This window comes from Grammomys surdaster, unplaced genomic scaffold (assembly GCF_004785775.1).
Source record: "Grammomys surdaster isolate TR1022 unplaced genomic scaffold, NIH_TR_1.0 126278, whole genome shotgun sequence".
In the NCBI taxonomy this organism is placed as follows: domain Eukaryota; kingdom Metazoa; phylum Chordata; class Mammalia; order Rodentia; family Muridae; genus Grammomys; species Grammomys surdaster.
Window position 1 is genome coordinate 4,857,755 of NW_021621078.1, and position 23,649 is coordinate 4,881,403.

The window sequence follows — 23,649 nt, forward strand, 5'->3', positions numbered from 1 at the left end:
CTCAAGTCCTGAGATCATAGGCTCAACTATGTTTCTTTTTAGATTGGATTTCATACAGCTCAGGCTGGCTATGTAGCTGGATATGACCTGTAACTCCCAATCCTCCTGCCTTTACTTTTTGAGTGCTATTATAGATCTGTGCTGTCAAGCCCATTTTAGTATTTTAGGCAGGATCTCATTGTGTGGCCTTGGCTGGCCTGAATTTGCTATGTAGACCAGGCTAGCTTTGAACTAACATCCACATACAGTTGTGTCTGTGGACAGGTAGAGAGAACAATTTTATGGCGTCAATTCTCTGCTTTCACCTTTATGCAGGTTTCTGGAATCGGAACTCTGGTAGTCAGGATTGTATGAAAGCACTTTTTCCATGATCCACCTCACTAACCCCATGTGTACTGTGCATGCATGTGTGCAAGTGCATACACCCTTTATTACACTGCCTTATTCCTTTGAGAGTTCTTTTTTGGCTAGGCTGTCAGCAATCCCCGGCTATTGTACCTCTGCCCTGGTCAGCTACACTGGGTTCCAAGTGTGGACAGCTACACTGTTTTTCACACGGGTGCTGGGGATGTGAACTCAGGTCCCCATGCTTGCACAGCATCTGCTCTTACCCATGGAATCATCTCCCCAGCCCCACTCTTTTGTTTTCACATTAAGAAGTCTTGCCAGATGTGGTGCCATATGTCTGTAATCCCAGCATTAGGAAGGCAGGAGGAAAATGGAGTTCAAGGCCAGATAGATTACACAGCAAATCTGAGACCAGCTTGGGCTCTATGAGACCCTGTCTCAAAGCAAACACCTCACAAATTACAAGAATACTGAGGCCTTCAAGATTAAGTTGTTTACCAACAACAGAACTAAAATTTAAGTTAGAATATAGGCAGCCTTATCAGAGTTCATGCTCTTAAGCCTGAAAATTGGGCTGCACTGCTCAGCAGACTCAGGACTGGCAGAGGACCTGTTACCCACTCTGTATCCTCCGCCCCCTTGCCTCAGTGCCAAGGCCGGTCTCTACTGAGGGCAAGGCCAGTGTGCTGATGCCGCCCAGTGGTTAGGTAGGAAAGAGCACCCTGATGCTGAAGGGCTGGTGTGGTTGGTTCTTGGTCCCTACTTTCTCTCCTCACAGAATACACAATGAACGCTGTGGGTATAAGAGATCTTTATTTTCACCAGAGGGGGACAGGCAGTGGGGTAGTGCAATATCCAAACCCCAGACCAGACATGCGGCATTCACATGCAGAACAGCTACACAGGCTGCTGGGGCAGGGCCAGGGGTGGGGACTGGGCCCATGGGATACCCCTGCACCCCTACTAGGATACTTGGGCATTGGCTTCTTCTGCCACCAGTAGTGAATATTTAGCTGCTTCCCATGGCTAGAACCCCACTATGCTGGCCAAGAAGAAAATGACATAGAGAGAGTGAGGTTTGGCCAGTTTGCAGCACTTGATTCTCTTAGGGTTGGCACAGCCCTGCCCCCTGAGACAGCTCCATGCACTAGCAGGAAGAAGGCCTATAAACCTTACCTGTCCCCAACAGAGCTAGAAGTGACCCCAGAAAGACTTAGTGGGATCAGACTAAGACCCACCCACCAATCAAGGACAAGCCAATGGAAGGGATGTCCCTGAGCACTAGCAGGACCTCCTAAGGCAGTAGTAAACTGAGGAAGCTGCTATAGACAGGAGGCCTTGCTTCTGGGCCTCTGTGGTGCAGGGGACAGGGCAGGTATGACAGCAGGCCTGGGCCTCTGTGTGTGAAGGGAATTACTCTAGGGCTAACAGGCCACGGCCACTCAAGCCTCAAAGGACAAGAGTGTACGGGTTGTGGGCTGCCTGCAACAGCATTTAGCGCTCCGAGATTCAGACCAGGAGAGAGGAGAGCAGATGTCCTATCCAGAACCCTTGTACCCATGCCAGGCTCTGCCAGGGCCAAGGAGGACAGACAGATACATGTAGAACTTGAAGGCACCAGGATTCTGAGGAGCAGCAGGGCCACTCCTCACAGACAGACAGTGATTATCATAAACAACTTCAACTTCAGTTAAAGGAGATGATGTGCGAAGTTGGGAAGAAAGGAGAGAAGAACAGATAGGCAGAGGAAGAGGCACATATGGCGGATGAGGAGACAGGCTAGATGAATGTGGCAGTAATGTGAGGGCGTGGAAGAGAGGAAGAGAAGGCAGACAGGAGAGAAGGGAAGACAGCCAGAGATGGCCTGAACACGCAGCACTTCTGGTCCCTACAAAATAAGGCACCAGAGTCAGTAATGTTCTCGCTGTCCCTGTGACGTTAAAACAGGCGCTGGAAGGACAGGCAGCTGCTGGAGGCCGTGAGTGTGCCGGAGCCTCATACCTGTGCACCAGTAGCATTCTTGATCAGGGGTATCTGCAAGGATGAGAGATAGTGTGAGGGCTTCTGCCCTGAAGCCACCAGCCTCTCCAGTCCAGTGGGCTGTCTAAGGATTCCCACCACCGTTAGGAAGGTACATACCTTTGAGAGGTCCACACCGGTGAGGGCGTGCACAGAGGCAGGCAGTTCTGCTAGCAGCCGGTTCACCTCTGATGTCACCTTGCTGTTGTCCCCACTGAGAACCACAATCTCATCGACTTTAGTCAGGGGTGCGGAGATCTTGGCAGCAATCTAGGAGATGGGGTGTTTGGAGGGTTTAGTGAGACTCTGCTCCCCTTTTCTCCCACTTCTCCTCTCCATGTCCCACACACTCAAAGCAATACGGGCAGCAAGGAATGGCTGCAGACAGCCTGGGTCTGCAGGAGGGCTCCTGCCTACCTGCTGAGTGTTTTCATCACACCCTTGAGCTGAGTGTGGAGGTTATGGACTGGGCCCAGATCCTGGCACTTGCCATTGGTCAAGCAAGGTGTTCATAACTCTGAATGCAAGCTTGGGTGGGAAGGAACCTCACCTGGGGCAAGGCCTCCAGCACCAAGGCCATCTTGGCTGCATCCCCATACTTCTGGTAGGCCTCAGCCTTAAGCTTCATCCGCTCAGCTTCTGCCTTGCCCATTGCCTCAATGACGGCTGCTTCTGCCTCCCCGATCTTGCGAATCTTCTCAGCTTCTGCTTGTGCCAAGAGGACTTGCTTCACCCTGAGGGAGCCCAGGACACGCAGATCAGTTAAGAGATGCTGGGGCCGAGCACACGCTCTGACTCCCTGTTCTGATGGCTGTTGGGGATGGGATACATTTGAAGGTGATGCCCTGTTCTGCTAGCTCTCATGGAACACAAGCCACTAGTTCCAACTCCGAGTGTGAGGGGTTCTGTGCTAAGCACTATCCCAAGGAACCCTGGACTCTTTAACTTACTGAACTTCCCAGACAACATGCCTGGGAGCTTATCTGCTTTGCAGAAAGGAACAAACTTGGACACGGGGATAGCATAGCTTCTTCCAAGCTGTGGTTGGGAAGTGTTGAGCTTTTACGAGAGGCCTGACCAGCCTGCCTCCGGGGCCCAAGCTCTCACTTTTCGCCTTCAGCGATCTGCTGGATGCGGTGGGCCTCTGCCTCTGCAGGGCGGCGCACTGTGGCGATGAGCTCCTTGTCAGTGCGCAGGATCTCCTGTGCCTCCACGGCGATCTGTTTCTTGCGCTGTACCACCTCAATCTCAATCTCCTCCTGCCGGATCTTCTGCTGCTCTCGGGCCCCTTGGAGCTCATAGGCCAACTGGGCCTCAGCTGTCTGTAGCAGGAAGATGGGGATGTGAGAGGGCAGTCAGCACGCCGAGTCCTATGCCTGGGGACCTCTAGCTTCTCACCTTGATGTTGACCTCCTCGCTGAAGGCTGACTTTTGCAGTTCAAAGGCTCTCTTGGAGTCAGCGATCTTGGTGTCTGCCATGAACTTCACATCTAACATCTCCTTCTTGCATTCAGCTTCCTGGGGATAGCAAGGGTGGTAGTGAGCATTAGCTGAGGGACCACAGGCCCATCAATCCTGAGCTCCCTGCCCTCAGGGATGAAAGGGAAGTGCTGTATACCCGGATGCCTGCGTCCCGCTCTGCCTCTGCCACACCAATGTCTGCATCTCTCTGTACCACGGCAGTCTGTGTCTTGCCCAGGGAGCTCAGATAGTCTACTTTGTCATAAACATCCTAAGGAAGGAAGGGGACACGTTTGTCCTAGGGAGGGGCCATAAGTACAAAGGGTATCCCTCCTAGCAGGTACCCATCTTCTAGGCGCACAGAGGGTCCAGCCTCCCTCCTACACCTTACCTTGATGGTGAAGCTGAGGATCTCTATGCCCATACGACCAACATCAGGGGCTGCCACTTCCCGCACCAGCTTGGCAAACTGGTCTCGGTCCTGATAAATCTGCTCTACAGTCAGAGTCCCTAAGGGACAGAAGGATCATAAGTCGGTCTCCAGAGGCCAGGCCAGCCGAGAACGGGAGGAAGCATCTGAGGGTCAAGGAGTCTGAGCTGGATCTTCCTGGGCTTCTTTTTCAAGTGTTTAACACTGAGCTTCCTTGTGCTGAGTGAGCAAATATGTCCCAAGCAGTACCAGATATCTGAGCGGCATGCCATCTGCCACTTCTACATCCTCCTCTTCCAGTCCTCACTTAAAAGAATTCTCAAAAAAAATGTATTTACTTCTATGTGCATTTAATTTAAATTTAAAATAATTTACTTTTATTTTATGTGCACTGATGTTTTTGCCTACATCAGGTAGTTTATGTCTGTGTGAGGGTGTCGGATCCCCTCAAACAGCTGTGAGCTGCCATGTGGTTGCTGGGAATTGAATTCAGGTCCCCTGGAGGAACAGACAAGTGCTCTTAACCACTGAGCCATCTCTCCAGCTCCTAAAATTTTCAGTGACTTTTTTTTTTTTCCTTTCGAGACAGGGTTTCCCTGTGTAGCCCTGGCTGTCCTGGAACTCACGGTGTAGACCAGGCTGGCCTTGAACTCTTAAAATTTTCATTAGTATTATTTTATGTATGTTTGTATGTGTAGGTACCCACGTGTGTGCACAGGTACTTAAAAAGGCAAGAGATCAACCCTGAGTGTCATCCCTCAGACATAGTCTACCTTGTTTTTTGAGATAGGTTCTCAAAAATTCACTATTAGCCGGGCGGTGGTGGCGCATGCCTTTAATCCCAGCACTTGGGAGGCAGAGGCAGGCAGATTTCTGAGTTCGAGGCCAGCCTGGTCTACAGAGTGAGTTCCAGGACAGCCAGGGATATACAGAGAAACCCTGTCTCGAAAAATCAAAAAAAAAAAAAAATCAAATCACTATAAAGTGACTGTTTTTATTTTTTTTTGGAAAGGGTTTTTTCATGTAGCTCCAGGTGTCCTGGAATTCACTCTGTAGATCAACCTCAGACTTACAGAGATCCACCTGTTTCTGCCTCCCGACTGCTGGGATTGAAGGTATGCACCACCACTCCCAGCATGTGCTGGCTCTTTTTAAAATACTTGGGTTCTAGGACTGGAGAAATAGTTCAGAGGTTAAGAGCACTAGCTGCTCTTCCAGAGGTCCTGAGTTCAATTCCTAGCACCCACATGGTGGCTCACAACCATCTGTCATGGGATCTGATGCCCTCTTCTGGTGTGCATGAAGACAGAGCATTCATACACATAAAATACATAAATAAATACATCTAAAAAAAAAAAAAAACTTGGGTTCTGAGGATGAAACTCGGGGTTCTCCTGCTTGTAGTTAAGCACTTTACCAATGGGATTATCTCCCCAAGCCTACCTTTTTCTTTCTTTCTTTTTTTTTTTTCGAGACAGGGTTTCTCTGTGTAGCCCAGGCTGTCCTGGAACTCACTCTGTAGACCAGGCTGGCCTCGAACTCAGAATTCTACCTGCCTCTGCCTCCCAAGTGCTGGGATAAAAGGCGTGCACCACCACTGCCTGGCTCGTTCTTATTTTTTTTTTTCTAGCACTGGGGATTAAGCCCAAGGCCTTTTGCATGGTTATTATCACTGAACTATACCTTCAGTCCTTGAAGTTTTGAAATTAAAAACTTAAAAAAATGTTTTAGCTCAAACCTCAGTGGGACAGGCTTCCAGCCTAGCCATGTACATGTTCCTGGCCCTGGCTCAGAGTCTGGGCAGGGCCTCACCAAGGATGGAGCGTAGATGCCCCTCCAGGGTCTGCAGTACGACGTTCTTAATGTCCTGTACATTCTTGCCCAGGAACTGTTCACAGGCTACAGCCAGGAGCTCCTTCTCCGTCATGATCTTCACCTGCCGAGGACACAGAGACACCTGAGCCAGCTGGAAGGCAGATGGAGACCCAGCCCCCGAAATGCAGAAACTGGCAGTCTTGTTCACCCCTCATCAGACTTGTTGGCCCTGAAGCTGCAAAGGGGCTTCTGAGGTCCCTGAGGGAGAGCTGCAGCACAGGACTTCTATGCGGAGGAGTCTGTCTTCACTGGTCCAGAGTGGGCCTTTCTCCCACACACTTGGGGCTCATTATCCCACCCCTCCAGCCTACCGTCCCCACAATAGCCAGCCTTTCCTCTGCCTTCCTAAGAGGGGAGACCCTCAGACTTAGGGGCAACGAGTAAGTATGAAAAGGACACAGACAGACAAATGGAGTTGCAGAGAGTAGACAGGGCAGGAGACAGGTCCTTAGGATGTAACTGACAGTGTCTTTGCCTCCGTAGGTGTTCTGTCAACTCCCTTGTCAGACAATAACAGGTAGAGAACTTCATTGCCCTGTGAAGGTGAGGTGGGTTAGGGTGGGATACCCCTCCCAGGCCCCAGCTGAGGGAGAGGAGCTGCAACCTCTGACTCCTGAAATGCTGAGGCCAAACTGCCTCTGCCTCAGAATCTCTTCCACTGGGCTGCCCAGGGAACAAGGGAGGCCCAAACCCTGTTGTGTCCAATGCCTGCAAAAAATGAGTGTGGGTTAGTGAGACAGGAGCCCTCAACACCGCTTTTGTCTTGAGAGGGTCACTGAGGAGAGAAAGTGTCTGTTAGTTCTGCTGGGTGGCCAAGGTGCCACGTGGGCATGTTCCAATGGTGATGATCCGGTTGTAGAGGTGACAGGAGTTTTGGAGAGAAACATCCCCTCGTTGGTGTCCTCTCCTCCCCCCCAATCCCAATATGGGGACGAGGCACCTCAATGGACATGCGCGGGGCTGCTGAGTTACTATACCTGGGCGACACCCGTCACAGTTAAAGCTACCCCCTCGGCCGTCTCTACGTCCTCACAGCGGGGCTGCAACGTCATAATCTCTAGGGAAATCCTGCCAAGAAATGCAAAACAGGGGCATGGGTCTGGGGGCCCAGGGCTTGGGGTGTGGAAGAGTCCAGTACCTCACTGCCTCTGCTGGGACAGACCAAAGGTCCAAGTTTAAAGGAGTCTTCAGAGGTATGTAGCTGGCCGTGTATGCGAAGACCATGAGGGAGGGCAGGGTAGGAACTGTGGCTCTAGAAGAAGCAGGAAAGGGGGTGGCATATGTGTGCATATGTTTTCTATTCATCATCTTGGCTTAAATGTGGCTGTGGTGGTGCTGGGGCCAATGGGGACAGGGAAAGTCTAGGCTATAGAAGTAAGTGTATGTGTGTCCTGAAACAGAAAGTAGGTACTGGGACTCCAACTGTCGTGGAGGGTGTGCATGGGTGTTATTTGAGTGTTGCTCAGGGGTCTCAACTTACTCCCTGGATAGTCCTACTAAACACCCCTAGGAGGTTATCTAGAAAGTTCTGCTCATGGTGAGGGTATTGCTAGGCCAACATATAAATACCCCTACACTTGCCCCTTGCCAGGGAAGCTGTGTGGTCTCTTTCTCTCAGTGGGGGCTATGACTTGAAGGAAATCCTTTGATACTGGGCCAGGGCAGGTCACATGGGAAGTGCAGGCTGGGTTTACACTAGGATATTAATTCTAGAAAGACCTGCTGTATGCCAACGACCTGACTACTCATGCGTTTGCTTACCTAAGCTTGAAAGGTACCTGGGCACTGTCAGAGGGTCCAGGTATAGTAACGGAATGGGAGGCAATGTGGGAGGGCAGTGGGCGAGGAGGTTCTCCTTCCTTACTGGAGGGCTGGGTAAGGAAGGGATGCTGGAGTGGCCTGAGAAGGCTGCAGGGTAATTAGTGTTGAGGAAAAGGAAGGGCAAGGTACTGTTTAAACCCCTCCAGCCTGGGGAGGTGCTAGTCGTAACTGGTAGGGGCTTCTGATCTCAGAGCTGACACAGGAAGTGAGGATGATGGGAATCTGCACTCTACAGAGAAAGCTCTGGGAACTAACTGCTCAGCAATCTAGCTAAGACCAGACTCACCAGCTGTGGATGCATGATACCCCCTGGGTGACCTGGTAGAACTTCCAGAATCACTTGAATGCTTTCTACTTGTATTCTTAAGGGGCAAAGGCAAGGAACCTGGAGAATCTGCCTGAATCTACCCTGGCACCCAGAGCAGCAGAGAGGAGGGAGGGAGGGAGGCTCACTCTCAGGAGGAGAGTCCATCCAGCTTCTGCCTGCCAGGCCCCGCAGGGCAGGAAGAGAAAGTTAGACATAGAGGAGGAAGCAGGCGAGTTATTACCTGTGCAACCCCTGTTACGAATAGCGGGACCCCCTCCGACGTCTCAATATTCTCACAGCGACACAGGATGGTCATAACCTCCAGAGACAGTCTGAGGAGCAGCCAGGGCATAGGGAAAGGCAGGGACAGGAAGGGTGGGAAGGGACACAGTAAACACACATAGTGGTTACCAGATAAGCACTGATGCCTGATATATTAGGGCATGGTATGGTGCTCTCAATGTTTCTACCCACCCAGGCCAGTGCAGTCTAAGGCTGTAAGAGAACACAGGTACCCCCTTGCTAGCCTGAGGATTTCTAGCCTCTTGTTTCTAATTCTCTCCAGGGAGGAGCTACTGGGCTAGGGAAGAGGTCTGCTAGTGTCCAGAGCCAGGGCCAGTGGTCTGGAGGCCTATGCAGTGGGCACCTAGGTTGCAACAGTGTCATTTTCCCAAGACATTCCTGCCATAGTCTGGGGAATTTAGACCTTATCGCCACCCTGCTAACACAGGAAAACCTGTTTTTAGAAATTAGGATGAGGTGGCCACTCTGGGAATTAATAAGCCACAGCAAGCAAATACTTCAACATATTTGGGGTATGGACCTTCAAGGTTGGAGTTAATATCACTAAAAAACCAATTTAAATCCAGGAAACCCCAAAGAAAGTTTGGGATGTCTGACTGGGAAAGAGGATCAAAGAAGGCTGGGAAAAAGAGAATGCTTATGCCAGAACAGTCACGGGGTAGACCTGGGATTCCAAAGTTGGCCATGGACAAAGACAAGTTCTAGTAAAGAAAACAAGCTATGTTGGTGGCCCAGGCCTTTAATCCCAGCCCTTGGGAAGCAGGTGGATCTCTGAGTTCAAGGTCAGCATGATCTACAGAGTGAGTTCAAGGACAGCCAGGGCCTCACAGAGAAACCCTGTCTCCTGATGGGGTGGGGGAACCAACCAACCAATCAACCAACAACTAAAGCAAGAAAGGAAAGAAGGTGCCTGTAGGCTGTTATTCACTCCAGCTATGTGCATATGTACAGGGCAGTGGTTTAGGCAGCGGTAGGCCACAGATGGTGTGAATGGGTTCCTTAAACCCAAAGAAGGGAAAGCAGAGGCTGAGAGTAATGGGCAGAAGCAGGTGGATGGGACTGGGACGGGAAGGCTGGTGAGGAACAGGCAACACAGAACTCCCACCTCATTGGTGGGAAAGGCTGTGTTCACAGCTGCAGCCTGGGGCTCCAGCCATGCAAACGTTGCTTTCATCTGATCCCTTAACACTGGCACCTCTAGGCCTAAGAGTAGTTTTTACATTTTTATTTTCAGTGCTGGTAATAGAACCCAGGGCCTTGCACATACAAGACAAATACTAAACCACTTTACCACAATTTGACCTGGCTCAGACAAGAACCCACCAGAGCTTTCTTCTGGGAAAGGAGAGAAGGGAGCAGGAGGAGGGGAAGGAGGGAGGAAAACAGGGAGGAAGGGAGGCTGCAGCTCAGATGCCAGAGGTGAAAGAATTACTCAGAAAAGGGGGAAAGAGCTGCTCACACAAGGGCCTCAGGAATGGTGAGGATGCTGCAGCAAGAAAAGCAAGAAGAGTTCCTAAGCCTCGGGAAGAATGGCCGACACCATAGGGAGGTGACATATATTGTGGCTGTGGAAAGTTCTTCAAAGTGAGGCTGAGTTAGAAGTTTGATTCTTTTCTTCTCTGTTTTTAAAGACTTTTAAAATTTATTTTTATGTGTATAAGTGTCTGCCTGCGTGAATGATTGTGTACCACATGTGTGTCTGGTTCCTGAGGAGGTGAGAAGAGGGAATCAGACCCCTGAGGCTGGAGTTACACACAGTTGTGAGCAGCAGTGGGCACTGGGAACTGAACTTGGGTCTTCTGCAAGAGCAACAAGTGCTCTTTACCACTGTGCCAAACCTCCATTCCCCACTCCACCCCCGCTTTTTGTGACAGAGTCTATATAGCATAGCCTGCCAGTCTGAACTTTTTGTAGCCCAGTTCTACATCGAACTTTAGAACTAGTCTCTGAATAGTCTCTACGCTAGGCTAGGAAAGTAAAATTGCCAGGCTATAGAGATGTCCCGTAAGTGGGCTAGGGCTGGGGAGAGCTGCAGGTGAGGACTTCACCTGGAGGGAGCATGCTGAACTGGAGGTCAGCCTCATTCCTAGAATGAGGTGCAAACCCCTCAGCTGTCACTCCCTACCTGTCAGGGAGGCTCAGCCTTCCTGCCTTGGAGCTCCCTGGGGTAAGAACTAGGAGTGGGAGACCTGAGATGTGGAGAACGGTATCACAGGGCCATTGCCCTAACAATGGCTACCCACACAGCACATATTTCTGGCAAGTGCAGCTGTCTGAGCCTGGTGTGTGGGTTCTTTGGAAGCTGTTCCTGTGTCTTCTGGCAGGCTAGGTGATCCAACCAGGTGTGACACATTGATTATGACACTGTTGGCCTTGGGACACAAGAGTCCTGGAGGATCCCTTAGGTAAGAAAGCTAAAGTGAAAGGAGAAGACAGCAGGGCAGAAGGGTTCCTGGGAATCAGTGATTGTTAAAGAGTTGTCACACATCCTGTCCCTCAACCTTAGTATGCCCCAGATACCAAAGACCTCAAGCACCAGCACTTCATGCAGACTCGGGGCTCTCTTTGCTGACTGGTGGGATCTGGGTGGAAGGGATTTCTGCTGGAATTTCTATTGCTACCCCCTTGGGATACCAGCCCTATATTTCACCATTAGGAAGGGGGTACTGATAGATTTTTGGCTGGAATGCTTCTGGACTGTAGGTATTGAGGGAGCAGGGGAGGTGGTACCTGGCCATGTTGAGCTCTGGAGGTACCAGCAGAGAGAGCTGGGTGGTGGGCACTCTGGGAGCTGAAACTTCCCTGCCTTTATTAGGTTTTAGTCTGGAGATTTTCCATACTGACTCAGGATTCCAGACTATCTTGGCAGGCTCCATCAGGAATTTCTGACACCCCTAGACCCTGCTCTACCCCACCATTACATATCACTTCTGACTATATGTCTATTCTGACTTGTGCCCTTGCCAGAATTGTCTCAAGGCTTATATAGGAAAGGATGTATGTAGGTTCTGCCTGATGTTTTCTCTCTCTGTATACTCCTTTCTTTTTTGTTTTTGTTTTGTTTTTTCGAGACAGGGTTTCTCCCTGGCTGTCCTGGAACTCACTCGGTAGACCAGGCTGGCCTCGAACTCAGAAATCCACCTGCCTCTGCCTCCCAAGTGCTGGGATTAAAGGCGTGCGCCACCACCGCCCGGCTTGTATACTCCTTTCAAATAGTGTATAATTAAGACTTCTGTGTATGCATTTTTTGAGATAGGGTCTCAAACAGTCCAGGCTGGTCTCGAGCTAGCTGAGATTGGCCTTGAACTTCTAATTCTCCTGCCTTCACTTTCCAAGTGCTTAGGATTACAAGCACACGCCATCAAGTCTTGCATAATTAAGACATTTTGAGTCAGGGTCTTTCTGTGTATGCCAACCAGGACTGGAGCCATGTATCTTAGGAGGTGTTTTGTTTACAGTAACCCTCCACCTCAGCCCTCCTGAATGCTGGGACTGTGCCTGGGAAGACTTCCTGAGGAACTGGGAGAGAACAGTCAGGGAGAATCTGCCTGGGTATGACTTTGAGTCTTTGAGACAAAAGCAGGACCACTTCCAGTTGGAAAGAACACTCAGTCAATGAGGGGCTTGAGGTGGGGGTGGGGAGCTTTGTTGGTTGTTTTTTTGTCAACCTGACACAAACCTAGACATATCTGGTAATTGAGAAAATGCTTCCGTAGACTGTGGGAAGGCCCAGCTCTGCATCAGCTCCTGCCTCCAGGTTCTTGCCTTGGGTTCCTGCTCTGATTTCTTCAGTGATAGGAGTATGACCTGAAAGTTGTAAGCAGAAAGACTTCCCTTCCCCTCTAAGCTGCTTTTGGTCAAGGTATTTTATTACTACCACAAAAGCCCAACTAAGACAGACCCACGGGATAGACCTTCCTGATGTGTGCTCCCTGTATCCCTGAGCAACCCATTTCTGTTTCTGTTTCTCCTCGTGGGGGCCTCCTCCTACCAGATGGAGGGTGGGATGGGGGATGGGAGGTGCTTAACCTGGCTATATGGTGAAGGGAATGGGCCCACTGGAAATTCCTCTTTCTTGCCCACCAGGATAAAAGAGTCCAGAGTCCCTAGACCCTTACCTCTGAGTGTCCGAGATACACCACCACGCCCAAGCCCAGCCGCCAAACACATACTGTTTGTAGTCAGAACCACAACAGCCCCCTGGGAAGCAAAGGAAACCACTGTTGGTCAGTCAGTTCTTGGGGCTATCTGCTCTCCATCCCCTAATAACAACTTTGGCCCATCTTACATATTAAAAATTGTGTTTAAATTACATTTATTTGTGTGTATGCATGAATGTGTGCCATAGCCTGTGTGTGGAAGTCAGAGGAAAATTTGTAGAGGTTAGTTCATTTCTTCCACCATGTGGGTTCTGGGGATCTAACAGGTCATCAGGCTAGGTGGCAAGCACCTTTACCTACTAAACTCTCTGACTGTTGAACTGTCTTGGAAATATGAACTTGAAAAGTTCAGGCTGGCCTTGAACTCTCAATGGTCCTCTTGCCTTAGCCTCCTGAAGGATGAGTTATAGATATAAAACACCATGTCTGGCTTGCTTCCTGTTTTTTATTTTAAAACTGGCACTAAATAGCCCAGGCTATCCTAAATCTTCCTGCTTCTGCCTTCACAGTACTGAGGTTACAAATCTGTGCACAACTACACCCAGTTTAACTCTGGCCTTTACTTGCTCTGAGATTTGACAACAGTTACTGTTGGTTGCCAGGTGCTAAGATTACACATAAATGCAAGACAAGTTCTCCCTGTCCTCAGGGACTTAGAACCTAGTTTTTAAGACAGACAATTTGCAGCTGGGCATGGTGGTGTACACCTTTAGTCCCAGTACTAGGGGGCTGATTTCTGTGAGTTTCAGGTCAGCCTGATCTACAAATTGAGTTCCAGGACAGCCAGGGCTGTTACATAACAAACAAACAAACAAACAAAAAACCAGTGTCAAAAACAAAAAGGGAAAAAACCTAAAAGGACCCAGGTTTGATTCCCAGCATCACATGTTAGCTCATAAGTAACTCCAGTATCAGGAGAGCCAATGTTCTCTTCTGGCACCAGACACACATGGTACACACATATACATGCAGGCAAAACATCCATACATGAAAAATAAAAATTTAAAAACCTCATAGGAAGTGAGACATGGAAGAAGTATATCCTGGGAGGATGTCAGGAAGCTCACTCACCATTGTGGACCAGATGGAGTGGGATGGAGGGGCAGCCCTGTAAGGTGCAGGTAGGGGTGGGGAAGTCTTAGGAGTCCAGGGAACAGCCTGGACTGGCTGTGCTTGACAGACGCATCTCAGTGGGGCTGGTGCTCTACTCCCAAAGCCTAGAGCATTCAGAATCACCTTGCTCCCCTTGTGGAAACAGGCAGGGAATCGAGGCCTCAAAACCAAGGCCTGCTTGTGGAAATGAGGGGAGAAAAGGGGAAAGGCTTCAGAAGGAAGTGGTTCCTGAAAACTGGCTGAGGCCATGCTTAACATGTTCTCTGTTTAGAAATGAAAAAAAAAAAATCAACTGCTGAAATTCTCACGGTGAACTCCCTTCACAGATAAAGTTCAGGCAGTGCCAGTAAAGGCTGTAAAAAGGGAGTTAATTACCGTGCAAAGAAATGCATAGAAAATTATGAATAAGAGGAAACATTTGGAGTTAACAACAATGGGTTTTTATGAACGTTTTAGGATGTTTGTCTCCCAAGGGCAAGGGTCTAGGTAGGGTTTTTGTTTGTTTGTTTGTTTGTTTTTGTAACTGGGTTTTAATGTCTCTGAGGACCTGTCTAATCAGCACCACAACCATCACCAATAACTATAAAACAGAACAGAATCAGAGACTGATTTGCTCAGGGAGGAAGATACTGAGGTAAGGAAAACACACTGGGTATTCCTTGCAGTAGCAAGGCATGTGGCTGATACAAGTGTGTAGCTTTTGGTGCCATGACTTTTTGTTTTTAAAGACAAGAGTCCCATTATGATAGCCCTGGCTGGCCTGGAACTCAGAGACTGCTTACCTCTATCTACCAAGTTCTGGAATTAAAAAACATGTTTTTTTTTTTTTTCTCCTTTTTAGCTATTGGATTGAATCCGAGTTCTGTATGCCAGCTAAGCGCTCTACTCTAGCCTCAGTCTCTGGAGCATTCTTACTCAAGAAAACTTTCTGCACGGATGGAAATATATCTATGGTACACATAATGGTAATCACTAGCCACATGTTGAGCATTTTAAATATGGCTTATGAGTTTTTTCTTTTCAATGTTAGAACAAACAAACAGCCCCAGGATCTTGCACATGAGCTATATCCCCACTACCCTTGTACATGTATGTGTTTGTGTGTCTATCTGTGTGTACACCACTACGCCTAATTTATGCAATGCTAGGGTTGTGCATGCTAGGCAAGAACTGAGCCCCAGCCTCAGGGTTGGGTTTTAGGCAGGGTCTCACTATATAGACTTGTGTGGTCTGTAACTTGCTATGTAGACCATACTGGCCTCAACTCAGAGACCTGCCTTCTGAGCTCCAAGATTAAAGGTATACATCAACATACCCAGATTTCTTTTCCCCAAGATTTATTTTTATTTATGTGTATTGTACATGTGAGGGCAGACATCCACAGAGACTAGAGGAGAGTTTCATATCCTTGAGAACTGGAGTGAGTGGCAGTTGTGAGCTGCCTTATATGGGTGCTGGGAACCAAACTCTGGTTCCCTTTAGGAGCAAAAAGTGCTCTTAACCATAGAACCATCTCTCCATCACCCCCAACCCACTGCCCTTTTTTTTTTTTTTTTTTGAGATAGGATTTTACTCTTCAGCTCAGTCTGGCCTTGATCTCATAGCCAGCACTAACTCTGTTTTTCTGGAGTGGAAAGACCTATCTATGGTGCTGCTTTCCAAGGTAAGCAGGCACTCAGGAGCGTCTCTGCCCTGGGAGGTGTTGTAAGAGAGGCCTCTGAGGACAGGCAGTTACTCTGAAACCCAAACCATCTTGGGATCAAATGAAACTGGAAGAGGGCCAAAAATCACAACTCCTGTATCTTCCGTTTCTGATCAGGGTTGGTGCATGGCTGCCTCTGACCAGCTCTAAGAGACTTCCCAAATGCACTGTGGGAATGGGTAGTACACATGGGGGACCAAATGGGACAGGCTAGTAGATGTGTCTTTTACCTTTCACTCAGTCTCTGACCTTGGGAACAGCCTGTCACAGTTCATGCTTGGCTGTAGCCAAGGGCGACATGCCAGGTTCCCAGAGGCAGTAACAGGAAGCTGGGGCCTGGCAGGCTGCCCCTACTCTCAGCAGCCTCTTCCCCTGAAAGGGATCTCCCAGCTTTCTGATTAGTCTTAGCCAGAGCACCACTGTATGTGTACACCTTTGTCCATGCAGGCACATGTGGAGGCCAGAGGTTGACATTGGAACCTTTCTTCAACAACTTCACCTTTGTTTTTGTTCTTGAGAATCTTCCACTGAACCTGAAGCTCACCATGTTAGCTAGACTGGCTGGCTATCAACAGTTCCACATCCTCCTGTCAGCACCCAGACTTTACATGGATCTAGGGAGCAAGAAATGTACACATTGGGCCATCTCTGTAGCCTGTTCTGTTTTTGCAACAGGGTCTTACTATGTAGTTTTAATTGGCCTGGAACTCATGGTGAGCCTATTGCCTGTTTCCTCAGTGTTGAGATTACAGGTATGAAACACCATGCCCAGTTAATGAATACTTTAAATACACCAGCTGTATCTAAGGATTCATTATAAACATGTCTACAAATGAATCAACTCAAATATCTAAAAAAAAGTATAAAGGGTAACATTTAAAGCAGGATTTCATGGTGCCTAGTTTCACTTTGTACTTTTTGTTGTTTTTTTTGAGACAGGGTTTCTCTATGTAACAAGCTCTGGCTGTCCTGGACTCACTTTGAAGACCAGACTGGCCTTGAACTCAGAGATCTGCCTGCCTCTGCCTCCTGAGTGCTGTGATTAAAGGCATGTACCTCCAGGCGGTCGTGGCGCACGCCTTTAATCCCAGCACTTGGGAGGCAGAGGCAGGCAGATTTCTGAGTTCAAGAGTTCGAGGCTAGTCTGGTCTACAGAGTGAGTTCCAGGACAGCCAGGGCTACACAGAGAAACCCTGTCTTGAAAAACCAAACCAAAAAAATAAATAAAAAAAAAATAAAGGCATGTACCATCACACCTGGCTTTTTTTCCTTTTGGTTGGCTTTGGACTTTTTTTTTTTAAATATATTTTATGTGTATGCGGCATGCATGTCTGTGTACATTATGTGCAGTACCCACAGAATCTGGAAGAGGACAAAGGATCCCCCTCTTCATTGCTGAGCCGTCTCTCCAGCCGCAGGTTTGGACTCGATATGTAGCTGAGGATGACTCTGAACTTAATTCTCCTAGCTCCACCTCACAAGTGTTGGGAATCAAACTCAGGGCTTTGCGTTCTAGGTCAGCAGTCTATGTCTATATGTCTAATACATTAAATAATGCATTAAATTACAATACAATACACTAACTAATACTTTAAATAATGGGAGCGAGAGAGACGATCCAGGGAGCAAGAGCACTTGTCCTTTTTTTTTTTGTTTTGTTTTGTTTTTGAGACAGGGTTTCTCTGTGTAGTCCTGGCTGTCCTGGAACTCACTCTGTAGACCAGGCTGGCCTCGAACTCAGAAATCCGCCTGCCTCTGTCTCCCGAGTGCTGGGATTAAAGGCCTGTGGCACCACTGCCCGGCGAGAGCACTTGTTTTTATAGAGGACCTTGGTTCAGTTCCCAGCGTTGATGATTAATAATTCCAGAGGATCTGACACTCTCTTCTGGTTTCCTTGGGCACGACAGTCATGTGGTAAACAGACATACACATAAAAAAAGATCTGCCTGCTTTTAATCCCAGCATTTGGGAGGCAGAGGCAGGTGTATCTTTGAGTTCTAGTAAGGACAGCCAAGGCTAGACAAAGAAACCCTATCTCAAAGTACAAAACAAAAATCAAACAAAAAATAATTCATGGTAGATATAATCACTGGCTTGATTTCAAAGTAGAAATAAATACAGATGACTTTTTCAGGGGCCTGCAACTGCAGGGTATTTGGGAAATATCTGTCAGTAGTATCTTGGCTCATGGCTGACAAAAATTATATGAAATATTAACTTTCAGTTATGGTTAGTGAAAATAAAATGTGTTCTCCCTTTCCAAATAAAAAGTTTTATTTAATTTTTTTTCCCCTAAGCTGTGACCCTAGCACTTAAGAGGCAGGTAGATCTCTGTGAGTTGGAGGCCAACCTGGTCTGATATATGAGACCCAGTCTCAAAAAAATCCCAAAACTTTCCTTTGTTTTCTTCTGTTCCTCTTGTCTCAACCTAGCATATGCTGAGATTACAGTTAGGTATTCATCACTATGGATATTAGTGCTAAGATTTACCTCTTACATGTGCTTAGTCAAGTGCTCTGCCACAGAGTAATGTTCTCAGCCTCTCCATTAAAAACTTAAAAAAAAAAAACACTTTTTATGTGCATTGGTGTTCTGCCTACATGAATGTCTGTGTGAGGGTGCCAGATCTCCTGGAACTGGAATTACAAGCAGGTATGAGCTGCCATGTAGGTGCTGGGCATTTTACTTAGGTCCTCTGGAAGAGCAGCCAGTACTCTTAACTGCTGAGCCATTTCTCCAGCGTTCCTTTAAAACATTTTATCTTTCTTCCTCCCTCCCTCCCTCCCTTTCTCTCCTTCCCTTCTTATGTCTCTCTTTCTCTCTCTCAGACAGGGTTTTTCTGTGTATTCCTGGCTGTCCTAGAACTCTCTCTGTAGTCCAGGCTGACCTTGAACTTGCAGAGATACATCTTCCTCTACCTCTCAAGTGCTGGAATTAAAGGCATGCACACCACTTGGCATTTAAAAATGTTTATTATATTTTATGTTTGAGTGCTCAGCTGCATGTACACCTGCATGCCAGAAGGCGGCCTTTTACAGATGGTTGTAAGGTATCATGTGGGTGCTGGGAATTGAATTCAAGATCTCTGTAAGAGCAGACAGTGCTCTTAACTGCTGAGTCATCTCTCTAGCCACTAAAATATTTTTAAGGTGGGAAAATAATTTAGTTTTTTGAGATAAGATCTCATGTAGCCTGTCTATCCTCCAATTCTCTAAGCAGACGAGACTGACATTGAACTTCTGATTCTCCTGCTCCCTTCCCGCCAACCAAGGCCTCGGATTAGAGATATGTTCTGGCCTTGTGCACACCAATACCAATTAAACTCCATTCCCAGCCCTAAAATTAAATTTCTGAAAGTAGAGAGAATAGCTTTGTGTTACCGAATGGAGGAGAGAGGCCGGACAGCAAATGAATTAACAGCCTTCTCTGGAAACAGGGCTGAGTGTCTCTGCACTAACTGCAGGTCCCAGGGACAGAGACCAGTGCGGACAGCTGTTCTGCTCTGTTCTCCTGGGAAATCGAGGGGACAGCACCCCACACCATCTCAAATGCCACGGGGCTATTACTTGGTTTTTGTTTGTTTTGTTTGTTTATTTGTTTTTTTTTTCGGGACAGGGTTTCTCTGTGTAGTCCTGGCTGTCCTGGAACTCACTCTGTAGACCAGGCTGGCCTCGAACTCAGAAATCCGCCTGCCTCTGCCTCCCAAGTGCTGGGATTAAAGGCGTGCGCCACCACCGCCCAGCATGGGGCTATTACATTAGGTTGTTTCTCCCTCACCCTCACATCCTGTGCCCATCAATTCTTAGCACGACTTCCTCTCTCTATCCCTGAGAACAGCTTCCAACCCAGATCTGCACTGGCTCTGGAGACAGGTTCAGAGCCACCCATCCCAGGGCTGCCTCTCATCCTGTAGTTGCCAGAGTTTCCACAGGCCAGAACTCAAGCTTTAGTCTCCTCAGCCTAGAGTCTGGGCTTCCTGAAACACAACAGGAGAAAGTGCAATGCAGATTCTGATTTGTTTATCTTTGAGATTTTCTTTTTATTTTGTGCAGTGTGGGTTTTTGCCTGCATGTATGCCTGTGCACCTCAGGTGTACAGTGTCCAAGGAAGCCAGAAGAGGGAGTGTGCCTGGGAACTGAAGTTATCTGTTAGCTGTGATGTGGATGTTGGAAACTGAAGGAGGCTCCTCTGCTAGAGCAGTGAGTGCTCTTAACTGTGCCATTTCTCCAGCCTCAGACTTTGATTTAATTTATTTATTAAAGAAATATTTTGCCTTTAATCCCAGCATTTGGGAGGCAGAGACAGGCGGATTTCTGAGTTCGAGGCCAGCCTAGTCTACAGAATGAGTTCCAGGACAGTCTGGGTAATAAGAGAAACCCTGTCTCAAAAAACCAAAAAAAAAAAAAAAAAAAAAATTTTTTTTTCCGAGGGGGACAAGGTATATATACATAGCCCTGGCTGTCCTGGAACTCTCAAAGAACTGTCTGATACTGCCTTCCTTGTGCTGGGATTAAAGGCATGTGCAACCACACCCAGTGGGGGGGTAATGTTTATTTTGTGTGTATGTACATGTGTGTGCAGACCTCTTGCATTAATTTGTTCTTTTCCTCCAACACATGAGTCCTGGGAATTATACTCAGATCATCAGGCTTGGTGGCAGTCTCCTATATCTACTGAACCATCTACTTAGCCCCAGATTCTGATGTCTAAAATTCTCCTATGCCTGAGGAGTGTGGCGCACTAACTGACAAGCTCAGTTGAGTCCCCAGGTTTTGACTCCCAGCATCATAAGCACGCTCACAAAAAACCAAGCTGAGTGTGGTGAAGTATGCCTATAATCTCATTAGTGGGGAGGCAGAGGCAGGAAGATGACTACAAGTTCCAAGCCAACATTGTTTACAAAGTTCCAGCCAGGGGCACCAAGCCAAATCTCTCTTTCAAAACAAATTCGGGTTGCTCAACGGTTAAGAGCACATATTGCTCTCTCAGAGGACCTAAGTTCAGTTCCTAGTGCCCACATCAAACGGCCCACAACCACCTGTAACTCCGGCTCCAGGGAGGTTCAACACCTTCGGAGCCTTTTCAGGTACTTGTACTCACCTGTGCATATCCACAGACAGACTGACAGGTACAGACACACGTACACTCATACAACTTAAAAAAATAAAAATTAACCTAAAAAGCAAAGCCTCCAACAAAAAGAACAAACTACCCCCTACCCCAACAAAACAAACTGGAAATTCAAGCCTACCCAAACCATTATGTGGCTCCAAAAGCCATCTTTGGGTAAAGATGAGGAGGGAGGCGAGGCTGGGATATAGGATGCCAAAAGTTAGCCTCTGTGCTTTCCCTTCTGACTCCAACCAAGATTTCTGGTCTTTAACAAGATGCAGTATCTTATTTCTCTCGCTTTAGTAGGGTCCTGGTTAGGGACTGTGAGGTTGGCTCAGTAAAGGGATTGACTTTGAGATACAAACAACGCTGAAAGCTATGTTTGGGGCCCAGTAATAAATCTACATCTCCCCAAGAATGGCATCTATAAGCCTTGGTTCGGGGCTTCTACCTCTCCCTTTGGCAGCCAGCCTTATGAATTCTGCATACAGGCTGAAAATCAGTGCCGATGCTGGGGAGAGGTTACAGTTGCGAGCTTGCATGCAACAGGGTCCTTGGTGGCTTGAGCTACTACCTCCTAGGACATCCAAAATACACCACTTAAACATCCGCTTTAAGGCTCCCAACGCTACAGTCCCACAGCCCCATCCAGCCAAATCTAGAGCTTGCTGCATTTTGTAATCTAGAGCGGTACAGGCCAGAGCCGGGTTACCCAACTGTAGAGGCCCCACCCGCGTTTGCAGGGCGGGTGATGGCAGTAATTCCTGGCAAGTCTCAGCCTGCTCGGAATTAACGGGCCTGCCTCACCCGGAAAAGAGGGACCCGTGCCTCAGGCCCCTCCCCGTCAGGCACCTGCCTTCCAGAGCTGCGGTCCAGCACTGGAACCCACATACGTTAGAAGCCCCTAAACCCACCGTAGGAAGGGTCGGGTGCCTGAGGCTGTGCTGTGGGAGGGAGGACTGCTCTCCGGGGGCTGGCACAGGTGCGTCCGAGGGACCCGCACTCCATGCCGGCCCTTTCCTACCCACCCCTCGCTTTCCCCTCACCTGAGACCACCAGTGCCTCGTTGGGGCCCACCGTGTGGCAATTGCCCATGGCGCCGCTGGCAGGCAAGCAGGCCTCGGGCTGCAGCGACCTGGAGGGCTGTGGCGGGTCCGCAGCACCGGCCGCGCCCAGCCTATCCCGCCTCCCCCAGCCCCGCCCGGCTGCGCCCCTCTGCGGCCGCTGCCCCGCCGGAAGTGTAGCGGCGGAGGGCGGGGCCGGCATGTTGAAAGAGGCGGGAGCCAGCGCATCCGCAGTCAGCTCGCTTTATTCCAGGGGGCTTGGCCCCTTAGCACCTTTGGGGAACCTCAGTAGTATAACCTTGCTCTGCGTCACCTTGGGCACTCGCCCTACAGCAGACCCCGGGGCTCAAAACCCCAGTCCGTGTCCTGAGTCCTTTCCTAATTCTGCCTCCATAAAAATGGGGGTAAATTTAACTACCTAGCTAGAAAGTTGGAAAGGGCTGGATTCAGTCAGTAATGTTTAACATCTGCAGTGCATCAACCACAATGTCCGCAGCCCTTCCCCGGGGCAGATCACTACGCAAGGAAGGGCCCAGAAATCTGAAAATCAAATTCCAGAGCAACACAGTGTCTGATAATATCATCCCTGAATCTGGGGTTACAGTGTGTCTTAGGAAGTAGACTTCATTTCCTTTCACAAGGAAAAGGGCTGTTTAGGACATGACAAGAGGTTCCGAGGTAAATGTGGCAACCCCTCAGTACCCAGGCACACAACTGAGACTTTGAGGGATCCCACTGTGCTACAAAAGCATTCTATCCCAGGGGTTAGGAAACTTAGGGCGTAGGTTCATCCTTCACCTGAATTCTTCGTTGTGTCAATTTGGATAAGTCTTGTGAGCCCCGATAGCTACCAGAAGGTCCAGAAACTGTGGTTTTCTCAGGGCTGAGGGCACTCAGAGAAGATGGGTCCCTGGGATCCAGAGGTTCCGGCTCTTCATCAGGGTCATCATCTTCTCCAGGCCCAAGCCCTGCCAGCTTCTTGGTAGCTTTCCATAGCCTATGAGCAGCCTGGTCATCTCTAGCAGCTGGAGAGACCTCCTCTACATGGCAGTTGGCAAAATATCTCCCGCTGAGGGGCTCAATGCCCTCCTGCAGAGCGCAGTACAGAGGTGTCTGGGCACCTCCTTGAGGTGCCCGGAGCACCAGCCAAGCCAGTGGGCGCAAAATAGGACACAGCCATCCAGGAAGGTGACGCAGGAAGAGCTCTGAGTTCACAGGTCCTGTGGGCAAGAAGAAATAGGATTTGTGGAGGAAGACAGTGGGGGGCCCAGGCACCAGGTAGGGAAAAAAAAAACAGCTAGCAGCAGATTGTAGAATCTGCTTCCGGGGAAACCATTTATTTCCAGGGAAAGTATCTACACTTTGCCTTGTGGGGCCCCACAAGGTGATTTAACCCATTTCCTACAGAAAGCCTTCCTACCAGCCTAACGGCCTGTACCAGTCCCATCTCCCAGGCTGTGGTTAAGTGTGTCCTTTGTTCTCTGCTGTTCAATCTCTATCGCCTCCCCACCCCCTTTTATTGGTGCTGGTGCCTTGAACCCTGGGTTGTATACATGCTGGCAGGTACTTCATCAACTGAGCTATATCCCTGGTCTCTTCCTTTCTTTTCTTTTTTTTGTTTTTTGTTTTGTTTTTTTCGAGACAGGGTTTCTCTGTGTAGCCCTGGCTGTCCTGGAACTCACTCTGTAGACCAGGCTAGCCTCGAACTCTTGAACTCAGAATTCCGCCTGCCTCTGCCTCCCAAGTGCTGGGATTAAAGGTGTGAGCCACCATCACCCGGCTCTTCCTTTCTTTTTGAGAAAGAGTCTCACTCCTCTGTAAGTCCAGTATGGCCAGGCGGTGGTGGCGCACGCCTTTAATCCCAGCACTTGGGAGGCAGAGGCAGGTGGATTTCTGTAGACCAGGCTGGCCTCAAACTCAGAAATCCACCTGCC

The 23,649-nt window shown here is 48.8% G+C and overlaps 2 protein-coding genes across 5 annotated transcripts in view; both read right to left on the reverse strand.

The window, feature by feature from the left end:
* Positions 1-1,142: 1,142 nt before the first annotated feature.
* Positions 1,143-21,887, reverse strand: Flot2 (flotillin 2). Of its 4 annotated transcripts, XM_028759272.1 has the most exons (12): positions 21,698-21,805; positions 12,683-12,764; positions 8,673-8,756; positions 7,111-7,201; positions 6,071-6,194; positions 4,220-4,338; positions 3,986-4,099; positions 3,766-3,885; positions 3,475-3,689; positions 2,918-3,101; positions 2,488-2,637; positions 1,143-2,382 (listed from the first exon to the last, which is right to left on the reverse strand). In XM_028759272.1, the coding sequence occupies exons 1-12, from the start codon at positions 21,744-21,746 to the stop codon at positions 2,344-2,346; spliced, it is 1,371 nt and encodes a 456-aa protein (XP_028615105.1). In that variant the 5' UTR covers positions 21,747-21,805; the 3' UTR covers positions 1,143-2,343. The 4 variants fall into 4 exon arrangements, with proteins under 4 accessions (XP_028615105.1, XP_028615103.1, XP_028615106.1 ...); XM_028759270.1 differs by lacking the exon at positions 8,673-8,756 and having other exon boundaries at positions 21,698-21,887; XM_028759273.1 differs by lacking the exons at positions 7,111-7,201; positions 8,673-8,756 and adding an exon at positions 8,503-8,593.
* A 55-nt stretch (positions 21,888-21,942) lies between these two features.
* Positions 21,943-23,649, reverse strand: part of Dhrs13 (dehydrogenase/reductase 13) — a 6,193-nt gene continuing 4,486 nt past the window's right edge. The window contains exon 5 of the mRNA XM_028759392.1: positions 21,943-22,935. Coding sequence (XP_028615225.1) covers positions 22,490-22,935 — 446 coding nt within the window. The 3' untranslated portion in view covers positions 21,943-22,489. The remainder of the gene's footprint in view (positions 22,936-23,649) is intronic.